The 15,591-nt window shown below is 36.4% G+C and overlaps 1 protein-coding gene across 3 annotated transcripts in view; it reads left to right on the top strand.

Annotated features, from left to right (window-relative positions):
* Positions 1-15,591, top strand: part of Atp11c (ATPase phospholipid transporting 11C) — a 172,824-nt gene that overhangs the window by 140,720 nt on the left and 16,513 nt on the right. For all 3 annotated transcript variants that reach the window (XM_010640506.2, XM_033760168.1, XM_010640505.1), the window contains exons 23-26: positions 1,002-1,061; positions 6,016-6,143; positions 12,394-12,529; positions 14,638-14,703. In XM_010640506.2, the coding sequence (XP_010638808.1) occupies positions 1,002-1,061; positions 6,016-6,143; positions 12,394-12,529; positions 14,638-14,703 (390 nt within the window). The remainder of the gene's footprint in view (positions 1-1,001; positions 1,062-6,015; positions 6,144-12,393; positions 12,530-14,637; positions 14,704-15,591) is intronic.

Below are 15,591 nucleotides of genomic sequence, written 5' to 3'. Positions count from 1 at the left end.
ATACTCATTCTATGAGGGTGCATTTGACTTTCAAAATAGCCCAAGTCTCCCAGAGCTAAATCTAATGAATTAACTGAGACTAGGTGACAGAAGGAAGGACACTAGCTTGCTGACATGGCTCCAAATTGGACTTGTGCAAGTGCTTCCCAAAGAGAAGTCCAGGGACATCACAAACAATTGATAGCAATATCCAGATAAGCTCATAGCTTTCTTTGAAGGATAACAGCTACTTGAAAATCCTAGTTTTGGAGGTTCTGACTAAAGATGTATTCAGTATTTTATACACACATACTTCAATGTCTTTTAACTGCCTTATGAATTCCTGGCATGTATTTTTCATGTTTGTTTCTAATATTCCTCCCATTAAATGGTAAGTCCCTTAGGAGAAAAAAGTTTGCTCATTTAGATGTCACCAACCATGCCATGTTTGCGTATGATAGGTGCTCAGCAATAATGTTTATTGGATGATAGAGCAGTAATAAAGGCAGCAATGCATTAGTTGGTAATGTTAGTGCGGATATAATCTATAAAACTGTTCTATTAGTATTCGTTGACTTTACTTTTATTAGTACATGTTTGCAGTGCATAGTGATTATGTTCATCAGTGGGAGTTGGTACCTGTGTATAACACTTCTGAATTACTTTTCCATCCATTTTGACATTAAAATGTACAGTTAAGGCACTATATACTTCTGTGTTGACTGTGCAAATCTAATTGGAATTTAACATTACAGTATCATTAGATGTTCATATTGAATACTCTCATTTCTTTCCTAGAAGAATAGCAAGAGTTGTCAAAGTAAGTTTGGTGGGGAAAAGTTTGTCTTAATATGATGTAATAATTTGTTTTTTAGTTTCCTTATATCTTTGGAATAGAGATTTTTACATCATTATAGATTTAGGAATGAGTGTAGACTGTTGGTGTATAGTTTTCTGTTTCAGTTTAGCAAGTTGATCAGTGTAAGATGAAAATGTTAACCCTTATCTTAACTTTTTTTCAGAACCTTTGTTTCATTTTGCCACAGTTTTTGTACCAGTTCTTCTGTGGATTCTCACAACAGGTTTGTGTCCTAAGTTACTTATTGTAACATAATTTGCATTTGCTGTTAATGTGTTACCTTTTAAATATTGAATTACAAGGATTAGAGAGGTATACTCAAAATAAAAGAATTTTGGGGGCTTCAATAATTGATCTCCTTGGCCTGGTTTTTGAGAGGAGCAGATGTTTTTGTCTTTGCATTACTAATTTTCTTGTTCCTTTCTTCTTGAAAGGTTTTTAATACATCCTTGTAGGGTTGATATAACATTCAAAAAGAGTATTTCTATTTTTTCTTTTTAACAGTGTACAAAAGATGTTCCATTTGTCCTGTAATGTTACAGCCTTTCATCAAATAAAATCTCATACCATTACAGTTTCACTGATTGATTTTATAGAAAAATGTTAATTTTTAAACCAGGCCAGAATGCTGTTTTTCACCGATAAAGTCTTAGATTACTGAAAGCAGCTGTAAATGTTTTGTCATCCATTGTCTTCTGAATATTTATCCATAAAAAATATGCTATATACTAACTTGACATTTAGACACAGAAGTGGTGGGATGGGAAGACACACTTAACAACTGAGATGGATTTTACATTGCTTGTTGTGGAATTATAGCCAAATATAAGAACTATGATGTTGAGTTACTCAGAAATTCCCAATTTGAAACTATACTACAAAGCCACTGTGATAAAAACAGCCTGGTACTGGCAAAGAAACAGACCTGAGGATCAGTGGAACAGATTGGAAGACACAAAAACAAATCCAGATATACTCAGCTATCTAATCTTTGACAAAGGAGCTGACCATCCCCACTGTAGGAAAGATAGTCTCTTTAATGAATGGTGTTGGAAAAACTGGATCTCAACCTGCCAAAGATTAAAACTAGACCCTTATCTTTTACCCTGCACTAAATTAAAATCCAAGTGGATTAAAGATCTAAATATTAAAACAGAAACCCTAAACCTGCTGGAAAATAAGTTAGGCGGAACTCTCGAAGACACTGGCATAGGAAAAGACTTTAGAACATGTAGCACGGGAACTAGCAGAAAGAATCAACAACTGGGTTCTCATCTTATTAAAAAGCTTCTGCACTGCAGAAGAAACCATCAACAGAACTAGAAGACAACCTACAATGTGGGAAAAAAATTTTACCAGCTGCTCCTCAGACAAAGGACTATTATCTAGAATATATAAAGAACTCAAAACAATCAGCCCCTCCAAATATAAAGACCCGATTCAAAAATGGTCATCTGAAATGAACAGACATTTCTCAGACAAAGAAGTAAAAGCAGCAAGTAAATATATGAAAAAAATGCTCCACATCACTGTCTTTCGAGAGATACAGATGAAAACAACACTGAGATTCCACCTCACCCCACAAAGAATGGCTGCTATCAAGAAATCAACCAATAACAAATGTTGGCAGGGCTGTGGAGAGAAAGTATCCCTTCTCCATTGTTGGTGGGAGTGTAGACTGGTGCAACCACTATGGAAATCAATATGGAGATACCTCAAAGAGCTGGGACTAGAGGTTCCATTTGACCCAGCCACCCTCTGCTGGGTATCTTTCCAAAAGAATTAAAAGAATCATATTACAGTGATGTATGTGCAAGTTCTGATCAATTTGCTTTCTTGTGCATTCAAATTTTTGTTGATCAAAGTATTGATAATTCTCACTACCCTAGGTGACTACAGATATTAAAAAGATAATTCAAATTTTCTTTCATAACTGATTTTAGCAGAATATTAAAGGGAAGTTGGCTTCATTTGGTAGAAATAGTGTTACTTTGAAAGGAGTCACCTTCATTGTTCCGCTTTTAAAAGATATTTATTTAGCAAGCACAGATTTTATAAAGAAAGGATGTATTTTTTATAAAACCAGTTGAAAATACAGACTCTGGACTGTATTCAGTCTGCTTCAGTTACCTAACTGCTTTAAGTTTCCATAGTAGTGGCATTTAGCTTCCTCAGTCACTCAAATGGTAGGTATGTTTATTCATTTGACAAACATTTCTTGACTGCATTCTTTGTGCTAGGCTAAGTGCTGAGAATATAGAAGTGATCAGAAGAAACTCCTTAGCGAGAATGGTGACACACACCTGTAATCGCAGCACTTCAGGGGTCTCCGCAGGAAGGAGGATCACAGCTTAAAACCTGGCCTGGACAACTTAATGAGATCTAGTCTCAAAGTTTAAAGCGGGGGAGGTACTGAGGGCATAGCTTAATACAAAGGTCCTGGATTCAATCCCATACCGCGACAATAAAAAGAAAGTACAGGAAAATGAAAAAGGAAAGAAAAACTCCTTTACCCTTGTGGAACTTGCTGTGTGATGGCAAGGCTGAGGCAGTCAGATGTACGATGTGGGATACTGATACACACTCTGAGGGAAACTAGATTGTGACTGAGCAGAGGGCTGCTGGCTTTGAGAAGATGATCTGGGAAGGTCTGATGAGGTGATATCTGGGCAAAGACTTGAGGAGCCGCAGGTAGGAGCTCTGCAGACAGCTTACAAGAAGTGTTAACCAGGTAGAAGAAAGGCCTCTCCAAGGTGGTCCTGTGAAGTGCCAAATCTTTCTCTTTGAATATGGTCTTGTACTAGTACTAAAAGTAGCCACCTTTATTAGAAGTATCTTTGGAGTATATGTGGGTAGTCAGCTTTTTTTCAATCTAGAACCACAAAGGTGTTCTTTGGAATTCAGGGAGCAGACTATCAAGAATGTACAAAGGAAAAAAAAAAAAGAATGTACAAAGGAGACCAGGATTCAGGTTCTTTAAGCAAAAAGCCTTTCTTTAGTAAAGTTAGGATCATACTTGTCTTTTTTTTTTATCTTCATGGAAAAAAGCATTGTAACAAGTGTAATAAGAAACAGTATTATCAACTAAACTTGTTCTGGGGACATTCTTCTCTAGTTATGCATCTAAGAATTACCTTAAAGTACTGTAGTGAAACAAACAGATTGATACTTCTTTTGTTTGAATGAAATTCCAAACTAAATTACACACCAGTCAATCCCATTGGTAGTGTTGTTTTAATTTACTCATTAGTGAAAATGAATAGTCTCCAAAGCAAATGTAATGTCATATGCCACAAACTGATCCTCTCCCTTGAGAATTAAAAGGATTATAACACTTTTTTGTTTAATTCAATGAAATGTTTTTGCTCTTTAATTATTTGTTTATTAAAAGTATGTGGGAAGTGCCTCCATGATCTATGTAGAATTATCCTACTCTTAATTTTACTGAGAATGTTGCGTGCATCATTGTCTTGCTTTTTTTCTATTGCAGGCCAGAATAGTAGTCCTTTTCTCAGGATTCCCCAGCTCCTTGTGCATCCCCTGCTCTGCCTCTCTGTCTAGCTTTGAGTTCCTTGGTGGGCAGGGATGAATCATCTCTATTCCCAGTATTTAGCACTTAATAGGCATTTAGTATATGTGCAGAAATCAACTAATGAATGAATTTATGCTCTGTTTAAGTACAGTAAGTCCCCTACTTATGAACGTTTGAGTTGTGAACTTTCACAGAAAAGAACAGACCTCTCACTGGGAACATTTGTAGATGCAAACAGATGGCAGAAGTAGCTCACATGTCTGTCCAACACTCACAGCTGTGCTGCTGTGTGCTTACTATATAGTATGATAGTGTACAGTACTACAGTGCTCCGTCAGAGCCTAGGCTGTCTGGAGGCAAAGAGGGAAAGTAGTGGTGATATAGAGAGGACTGCTGGGAAGCACGAAGCAACTTACATCGTCTATTCATGTCAAAGATGTGTAAGACTCACTTTGTCAGACTTACAAAGAAATTGGAATTACAAAGGTCCTCCCGAAACTGCACTCATTCATAAGTTGGGGACTTCTTATATTCAAATTGTTTCCGACCTTCCATCAGTGTCCATCACGATAGTAAGTGTACCTTGTTTTGTTTTGTTACTGGCCCTTTGAGACAGGATCTCTGTGTAGTTCAGGCTGGCCTCAGACTCAACACATGTACCACCACGTCCAGCAATAATTGTATCTTTAGCCATTGATCAAAAGTACGCAATTATGTTTAATTTTTGTCACATGTATATATGTGGAATATAGATAGGTAGATAGATAGATAGATAGATAGATAGATAGATAGATAGATAGATAGATAGTAAGATAGTATTATTCAGTTCTCCGAAAATGGTTATATGACAGTGTCTGGAGCACTTTGCAAGTGTACTGAACTTAATCAGAGTGCAGTGCATAAAATGTCTTCAATTTTTTCAATAAAAGGATATTTGTATATCATTCCTTTAAAAATGTGTTATAACTCCCAATCTGTACTCCTTTATTCAGTATTTATTGAGTGCTTTCTGTATGCCAAATTGTGTTTGGAGAACTCAGAATTGTCAAAGTCTTCTGGTGAAAGAGCACTAGGAGCATACATGCAGTTGATCAAACTAGGCTTCTTCCTCAGTTCAGGGAGGAATAACACACATCAGAGGAACTGGAGCCGCTCAGGAAGAGGATGTGAGGAATAGCTTAATACGAGATTTGGACTTGTAAAATATTAACCAGAAACATCTGAATATTACCTAAAAACAACTAAAACATTAACCAGAAAATTTTTTTAAATGTGGAATAGGCTGACTACTGCCTATTTTTTGCTTCTCTAAGGACTCCTGGCTTTTACTTATTTGGTCTTTGGTGAAATACCTACTGAATAGCTGATTTTCTAGGGACTGAAAAAATCTTACAAAGTCATTATTGTATACTAGTTATAGAGTTTATAGCATGTAAATTCTGAATAAGAGCTTATTAAAGTGAAAAGTATTAATATGGCACATTACAAATCTTGGCTTCTTTTTTGTAGTTATCAGGTAAAATAACTACAGTTCCCTTTACTGTCATAAAAGGCATGGAAAAACTAGTGTTTAGCAACTTTTCTGGATATGTAAATGTTGTAGATGGTGTTTATAGTACATGTGTTTCCTCTATTGTCATTTCAGCCACTGTATGATGCTGCCTATCTTACAATGTATAATATCTGCTTCACATCCCTGCCCATCTTGGCCTACAGTCTACTGGAGCAGCACATTCACATTGACACTCTGACCTCAGACCCTCGATTGTATATGTAAGTTGAACATGTAATTAAAACTCCTTCAGACTGTGTTAGTTGTAGGTTTACTTCCATTCACAGGTAGGAAGGACACAGAACTGCATACCTGGTTTGATGTGGTTCTGTTCTTAGTTTTTAGTTACTAAAACCAGAACATTCAATAGGAAAATGGCATATTTTCTAGGTGTGGGTCCTATACTTGAATGCATAGGAGATACTTAATTCAGAATTACTGATTGTTATAACATGAACCTATCTTATCATAATGTCCTGGTGTCTTACAGGAAGATAATATTTTGATTACCCACCCCTCAAAAAATGCACACACACACACAGATTATTGGTAGTAATTCCTACCTGTAGTAGATTTACTTTGACAAGGTTATATTGCCCTCTTGTAAATTGCATTAGTTAAAATTAGAAGCATTAGTTGCCTCTTTAGTTAACACTATTCTAAAACTGTTTTGTTGAATAATTGACTCATCAAGATGTTATATTCATTTTGTGTCAGTTGAAAATAGATTCTTTTCTTTATGGATGAGGGACTTGGCACTAACCCCAGTTGTTTAACCTATGATTTAATTGGATTCTTAGAAGGTAAACCTACAGCTAAGGAGAAATATATTAATTTACAGCAGATTATACGCTTTGCTGTGTAATGGGTAGAAATTGTAGTACAGAGGTTCCCATGGTTTATTTGCATGAAATGAAAGTGCACAATATGACTTACAAAACTTATATTTAGCATTTTTTTGGTATTATACAGATTTGTAATTTACCGTCGTTTAAAATATATTAAGGAAAATTTCAAGCGTACACAAATGTGTAGACAACATTTTTTGTTTTTTTGATACATAAAACTTAACAACATAATATACTTTTATTATGTGATATTTCTTACATTATTCCTTGCTCTCCTGTGCAATAGCAGCCCAGAGTTTGCTCCTACCATCCTATAACTTATTACCCATCAACCTTTACCCATCCCTCCCATGCCCTGTTCTCCCACCCTGTGGTAACTACCGTGCTACTCTCTTCTGTAACATTGACATTGTTTGAGTTCCACATATGAGGGAGATCATGTGATACTTGTCTTTCTGTGCCTGCTTTATTTTACTTAACATAATGTCCTCCAGTTTCATCCATTTTGCTGCAAATGGCAAGATTTCATTCTTTTTATGTCTGAATAGTATTCCATAGTGTATAGGTTCCTACCACATTTTCTTTATCTTTTGTCCATTGATGGACACATGAGTTGATTCCATATCTTAGCAATTGTGAGGACTACTGCAGCCAACAGGAAGTGGAACTTTCTCTTCACCATACAGATTTCCTTTTCGTTGGCTAATGTGATTGCTGGATCACACAGCAGTTCTATTTTTAATGTTTTGAGGAAACTCTATTCTGTTTTTCATAAAGACCTTACTGATATATATTCCCACCAACAGTGAAGAAGGGAGGATTCCTTTTTTTCTACATTCTTCCTAGCACTTGATATCTTTTGTATTTTGGTAGCAGCCATTCTTGCTGGAGGTAATAACTAATTGTGGTTTTGGTTTGATTTCACTGCTAGTTAGTGATGGTGAGCGCTTTTGCATATGCTTGTTGGCTATTTGTCTTTTAAGAATTGTCCATATAAGTCTGTTTAGGTTTTTAAATTGGGTTATTTATTGTTTTGCTATTTTTTAGAATTCCTTACATATTCTTTATATAAATCCCTTGTCAGATTTATAGTATGTTGTCTCTGCACTTTGTTGATTGTTTTCAATGCTGTGCAGAAGCTTTTTACTTTGATAAAATCTCATTTGTCTAGTTTTGCTTTTGTTTCCTGTTTTTTTTTTTTGAAGTCCTATGCAAAAAAATCCTTGCCCATTCTAATGTCCTAAAGCATTTCCCCAATGGAAAACCCTATTTATAAAGTGAACTTCCCTATCCTTACCACGCAGCTTCAAGAACTGTCAATTCATCAACAGACCCATTCCATTAGTAACCTAGTTACTCTATCACAGGTTTATTTTGAAGCAAATATCAAAACTGTAAAAAATAGTTATTTCAGTATATCTCTTAAAGATAAAGACCTAAAAATAACTGCCTTATCACTTAAATTTAACAAGTCCTTAATGTTATAACATATCCAGTCAGTGTTCAAATTTCTCCACTTTACTCATTTTTAAATTTAAAAAACTTAGTACATGTTTGCAGTACATAATGATAATGTTCGTTATGGGGGGACCGTGTACCTAACACATCTTAATTTCTTTTACTTCCCCTTCCACGCCTTGCTTCTTTGAATCAGGACCCAAGTATGGTCTGAGGTCTACCTGTACATGACAATTGGATAATACACTTCTTGAGTCTCTCTGAACAACAATTTTTTTGTTGACAAAATCAGATCATTTATGTTGTTAGTTTTTCCCAAGTCTAGAGTTTGCTTTTGGGCTCTTCATAGAATTGTTCAGCTGAGTCCCACATTTTTTTGTAACTAGACGATTAGACCTAAAAGGGAATGATACAATCCTTGATAGAAGTCTTACTTACAGAGCTCATATCCTACACCCTTTTTGAAAAGAGGAACCAGGGCCCAGAAATGACCTGCCTAAGGACACAAGAACATAAGCCAAGATAAAATGTAACTCAGAATTCAGTCTCTCTAGTCAGGTGTAATGGCATCTCCCTATAATCCCAACATACTAGAAGGCTGAGACAGGAGGATTACAAGTTCAAGCCCAGCCTGAGCAACTTAGTGAGTTCCTGTCTCAAAAACAACAACAAAAATAAATCAGTCAATCAATGAGTAAAACAAGTTGGGGGTGTAGCTAAGTGGAAAGACCCTTGGCTTAACCCCCAGGACCCCATACACACACAATCAGTCCTCCTGATGACCAGCCCTGTGCTTTTTGCAGCTGGCCAGTTGTTATCAAACACTGTTTTAACAGCAGCGGTCTTCAGATAATCTAAAGGTGAAACTCAGTATTGCACCTGCTGTAATTTGAAGTGCAGCTTGAGTATATCTGTCCTGTTCAGTGCCAACCCTAACTCTAACCATCTGGCTTCAAATCCTGCCAGTGTTACTTGTAGGTGTCTTGACTGTGATGTGCTTCAGTTCCATTTGCAGTAAAATAGAGGCAATGATAGCCTTTAGTAACAATACTTTTTGTGAGGTTTAAATGAGTCACTACATACAAAAGAACTTAGCAGTGCCTGACACACAGTATGTTTTTAGTAGGTGGTAGCTGTTAGTGTTATTCTAATCCCTACTTCCCCATACTTTCTGGGCTGTGCTGAGCATTTGTATAAATGTAGAATTTTGAAAACTTGAAAAAAAAACCTGTTGGGTACAAAATATAAGGGTTTCCATGAAGTTTTAGTTGTTGCACTGTAGTTGTAGGTCATGAACTACTTAACAATTTGATGTAGGGTATACTTGCCAAACCTGATGCAAAAATAAAGACCATGGTGTTCATACCTATTACCCAGCCCAAAGTGCAACTTTGTACTTATAAGGTAAGATACTTAATTCCTGCTTTGATCAGACAGCCTGTCACTAGACTATAGATTGCTGTTACTCTAATTGCTCCTTTGTAAACATGAAGCCCCAATCTAACTGCATATGACTGTCTCTGCAGTGTACCACTTAATTTTATCAGTAGCATTGTGCAGCATGTTACAGATTTCATCTTTGGGGACTTATTGACTTAAACATTTCTAAATACACTGACATGAAACGAGAACAAATTGTATTATTTTCATATATTTAGGAGAAATTTTAAAAGTAAACTCTATGTCTGTGGAGAGAACAGGTGTAATTTGTTTCTTCTACAACTTGAAAAAGGCAAAAGAAAGGGATCTGGTGTACCTGCTGCCTGTCATTATGTGGAAATGCTCAGACCTGTGCTGCTGCTCAGCCTTTCCCCAGATTGTCATTTTCATTCATGCTTTGCTTCATGTTCGTTGCTCTGTTCCGAGTTTTCAACAACTTCTTCATTCATCTGAATGCAGCTAGAAGGCCTGACCTGTAATCCCGTGATATCCCTGCCATTCTTTGCACTTTAGTCCCTCCCGTGGTCTGTAAAGACGAACCTCTTCCTGCTCTTGCCCTCTTTGTCTTAGTCCAAGCCAATAGCTGAAAAGCCACATTGTCTGGCAGTTGCTGGGTATTCCTTGCAAGGATCTTTAAGGAGTTGCCTTTCCTGTGGTTGCCTAGGAAACATGACTTACTGCCTGTGAAGAGAGCTTGTTTCTGGAAGGCAGCCATTTCTTTCTCCTGCCATTCTTCTAGGACAAACAGCATCCTCACAATTGCAGATTCCTGCATGCACCTGGAAATCTTAATAGGTAGAATTTACATAATTGCCATGTTTTCAGAAATGTCACAGTACTCAATACCAACTGGACAAGAATCAGTTATGTTTACATTATAAATGTATTAATACAGCCCAATTACTTTTCCAGTAGTGTTAGCAATGAGTGTATTATTTGAGTCATGCCTTTTTTTTTGTACCAGGGTTCAAACTCAGGACCTTCTGCTTGCCAGGCAGGCATAGCGCCACTGAGCTATATCCCCAGCCCTTTTGATAACTGTCAAGAGCAATTTGAAATAGAAGCCAAGAGAAATATATACACAAGCCTGTCTTCTTTGCCTTACTCTATTTCATTAGAATTTGCAGTTTTATTTCACATTCTGACTTGTCCTAAGAATATTGTGCTGTTTTTGACAGATTTTAATCTCTCCACCTGCTAGTTATAAAAGCATCATCGTAAGTTCTAAACATGTGATTTGATTCAATGGAAAGCTATAAAGGGCTCCTTAAGAACTTTAGACCTAAGCAAGATTAAATTTCCAAGAAGAACATATGATAAAAGAAATATTTTAACAATAGTAGCTGAAAGTCTTGCTAGCACAGTTGAGAACATGTGCTTTGAAGTCAATTCATTGCAGGACTGCATAGCTCTCTCTTACTGAGTAAACTTTGACACGCTGTTGTACTAGCAGTTCCCTACCTCTACTGTGCATTAGAATCCCTTCTTTAAAAATACCCTGATACTCAGATTGTACCTCCTGCCGCTTAAGTCAGAATGAGAATGAGAGACAGTAACCAGTATTTTTAGTTGACATACATTTGTATTTACTTATGGGATATAGTAGTATAATTCAGTATGCATAGATAGCATGTAATGATCATATCAGGATAATTAGCATTTCTATCACAAATAGTATGCTACTGTGCTGGAAATCTTTAAGCATCTGTGGATATTTTGAGATGTCTAATTATTACAGACTGTGGTTACCCTATTGTGCTATAGGACAGTACAACTACAATTGCTCACCTCTCACTGTATTTTGGTGCCCATTATCTGCCTACACTTTCACCCTTGTCCTCCGCACTCCTTGCTAGCTTCTAGTGACCTCTATTCTACTCTGTTTCTGTATGATCAACTTTTGAGCTTCTCTGAGTGATCAATAACATGAGATATTTGACCTTCGGGCATTAGTAGAGTTTATAGATTCTCACGTTATTCTGATGTGCATTCAGGTTTGGGAACCATTATGTAGTGTGATTAAAAAAAAACAGTGAATGTTTAATTTTTTTAAATTATGTTGAAAGTCACATTGCCCTTGTTCCCCCTGAATACTACCCCTTGCTTCAAACACACTTATCATTCTTGCCACTTTTTAAAGTAGTGCTGAAAGTCCTTTTTTGTGAGTGTCTTTAGTTACACTGTTGTGGCTGCCTCATTGCCCTAAATCAATTTAAAACATTCACCTTTCGAATTTGAGGAAGAGCCAGAAGTTGCACAGTGCCGGATCTGGTGAATAAGGTTGACGAAGAAACACCATGTTTTTACGAGCTTGCCTTTCTTTTGGATGACACTCAGCAGTGGCATTCACTGTATATTTTGATCACATTTGTATGTTACACCCTTCTGAGGCTCCTTATTATTTGTTAACGAGATAATACCTATCTTGTAATTTTTATGTGGATGCAAATTGCTATACACCCAGTTCCTGGCATATGATAAGTAATCATTAAATGAGAGCCAGTTGTTATTGATGGTGTTATTGTTGTCAGTGCCCAGAATTTTAAAAGCTTTTCAGCTTTCAGCTCAGTCTGGCCCTTTACCAAAAACCTTTCGGTTCATGAGGCATAGCCCTCTTTATTATAAGAGGGTCAAAACTATGAGCACCTTTGGTATTTCACCGTATGTTTAAATGAACAGCCTACGGAAATTTATTAACCTGATTTTCCCCCCTGTTTCTCAATAGGAAAATTTCTGGCAATGCCATGCTACAGTTGGGCCCCTTCTTATATTGGACATTTCTGGCTGCCTTTGAGGGGATGGTGTTCTTCTTTGGGACTTATTTTCTTTTTCAGACTGCATCTCTAGAAGAAAATGGAAAGGTAAAAAGAATGTCATTACATCTTTTGGTATTATAAGCATGGCTTTTTTCCATGGTCACCGGGTCTGTATTACACATGTTCTTGCTGTAATTTGCAAGCTATTTTTCTTAAGATATGGTATTTAGTTCTTACAGCTTCTTTAAAATAGTGTAGGTATCGAAGTAAGAAATTACTTCTTCTGCATGACTAATTAGAGAGCAGATGTTCAAACCTCTGGAAACTTTGGCTGTGATTTTACTGGTTGAACAGAGTTCTTGGAACTTCATACCTTGGACCCTTGCATTTTAATGTGAGAAATGCTTTTTCTGTCTTAATGAGAAGTCTGGCCCCATTTATTTCTTAATTATAGTGGCCCTCTGTGCTTGGAACTGAAGTGGGAAGTAACTATATTGTTTAAGTATACCAGGAGGTGAAGAGAAGGAATTCTTTTCTTTCCTTTCTTCTCTTCCAAATGGAGGCATAGTGTTCTCCAGAAAGGCTGCTCTGGTCTTGCCAGTGCCTTTCCAGCAAGTGCCCATATCAGTTAGCAGCTGCGTTGGGATGATTTTGTCCACGCTGTTCATGAGGGGCAGCCTCATGAAAATTCCTGTTAGGGAGTAGGAGAGGCCTCCTTCTTCCAGCCACACAAGGGAAACTGAACACACTTCCTTGCGTGCTGCTTTCACTATGTTTTCCTTTACCCATTTCTGGTTCTCCTGTTTTATGGTCATTCTTTGTAATCATAAAGTAAAGCAAAGCTAAGGTTCAAAGATAATTTCCTGAGTATAGTGACTATGTCTGGGACCTACACAGTTAGGCTTAGGGAATTACTAGGCTTAGGGAATTTGAATGCTACTTTGAAATTAGTTACTACAATCAAAACCTCTCTAACTTGGACTAACAGGTAGCAGTTTAGTATGAGTCATGAAAATTATTAATTACAAAGTAATTATTGGGGAAATGCAGATCTACCTGAAAGCAAATACATGTAATATTTGCCAAAGAGTATCCTGCTGAATCTTGAATGTCCTTGGGAAAGTCACATTGCCTTTCCAAGATGACTTCACCCATCAGTAAGAAGGGATTCAGATTTTTAATTTCCTGGGTCCCTTCATTCAGCTTAATAACTGATTCTGTAACTCACTTTTTATTTTCATGTTTAGCACATAAATTGTATATAGCTGGCTAGTACTTATAAAAAATTTGCTCTAGAGTAGGCATATACTCTCCCGCCGTCTAGGCAGCAAATGATAATGATTCATTTGTTCAGTAAACTTCTTAGGTGGTACATAAGAAGCATCAACCCAGCCTCCGTCTGATTATTTTGAGTTCAGGAAGTCCGCATTAATAAGGTTTTACTGTATATGTCACCATCCTTCTAAGTGTTTGCTAAAATTATAATAAATGTAAGAACTGTTAGCAACTAAACATAATGCCCATATATGGTTTGATTGAATCCTTCTTTTGCTTCTTTTAAACTTAATGTTTTGTTTTTATTTTTAAAAACCTTTTACACCTCATTTTCTGTCTTAATGTTATGCATTCAGATCCTGACAGCGTTTGGTAAGCATATGTGCCATTCATTGCCATCGTCTGGATTTATACACGTTAACTGCTTTTCTTTCATGTGCACACACAGACAGCTCTAGTATGTACAGTCAAAGAATTAGACTTATTTTTGAAATGTGAGTCTATTTATATACAGATCATTGCTTATGTGAGAGCTTTAGTTATATTACAGAAGAAAGCCTATCTCAAATTCTTTAGGGATGAATTTTCCAAATGACTTGTTCTGAAGAACATTGCTGTGAGTGGAATAGTTTTTGTTGTTGTTGTTTGTCTTTGCTTTTGGTTTGGTGTGCTTTGGTTTGGTGTTTTTTCCTGCCTTTATTTTAAAAAAAATTACTTCTCTGTTTGATGCTGCGTGGAATAATAGAAATAAACCCTACCAACCACAGGTTTTATGTACTTCTCGAAAACAATGCAGGGTCACAGGAAAATGCAGTACTGTGACCTGATCTTGCTGACCAAAAAACTTCCACAGTTATACACAGGATTAAACTTGGCTTTTTATATTCTTAAGCAGGCTTATGTATTTATGGTATATGTAATTGTTAAATGTTTTTCAGGTCTATGGAAACTGGACTTTCGGAACCATTGTTTTCACGGTCTTAGTATTCACTGTAACTCTGAAGGTTAGACTTATTTATTCAAATCTGTTTCAAAGCATTTTTGTATAATCCTAGTATGTTATTTTAGTCTGCTGATCTTTATTTTTGTTGCTCTTTTTTATTTAAGTCCTTGCTTGAATGCTTACTAAAAAGCATATGATGCTAAGACTTTGGACATTTATATATTCTTTGTGATCCATTTCTTTCTAATACATTGTCTATCCTCTCTATTTTGTTTTACTTTCTAAAAAACTCAAACACCAATCTGTTCCTTCTTCGGTTTTTAAGCGGTTTTGTGTTAAGTGGCATATAAACAGGCTGTGAGCTCGTGAGTGTGTATTGTGTATGTTTCCATGTTAAGTACTTGTCTTCTTTAAAATTGTGCATATGTTTAAGAACCCCTGGCCTAAAAATAATTTGAGTATTTAAGACAATGTAAATAGCTATCCATCAGCAAAATAAGTGTGCAAAAATGTTTGGTAATAATGAAATTTTGTAAAATGCATTGATCACTAAAATTTACCCCATTAGTGATGAAATACATATGGATATACAGCAGGTAATAGACAAGAAGTGTAATCTTGGAGAATCATTGGGATTGACCTGGCAGTCATGTAACAGTGCTGTAATAGTGCTGAATGCTACCCTTGACACTCATGAGTTGGGACTCCCTTACGGTTGAAAGCATAATCAAATTTTTGGACCATTCCAGAAATAAAGACCTAGCTTGATAGCCAGTAATGAATACCTCTGGATGAATTCCAGCATGCCCAGTGGTCAGAAACAGAATTTAGAAGTAGAATTTTCATAAGACCTTTGTTATCATTTTCTCTCAAAATTGTTGTTCCTGGCTCATTTTTCACAGCAAATAAAACTAACGTATGTTTCCATTGCTCATCTATTTCAGAAATA

The sequence above is a fragment of the Fukomys damarensis genome, unplaced genomic scaffold (assembly GCF_012274545.1).
Source record: "Fukomys damarensis isolate Sample0158 unplaced genomic scaffold, DMR_v1.0_HiC HiC_scaffold_39, whole genome shotgun sequence".
Classification (NCBI taxonomy): domain Eukaryota; kingdom Metazoa; phylum Chordata; class Mammalia; order Rodentia; family Bathyergidae; genus Fukomys; species Fukomys damarensis.
The sequence above is the reverse complement of the archived record's forward strand: the minus strand, read 5'-3'. Positions and strand labels throughout refer to the sequence as shown.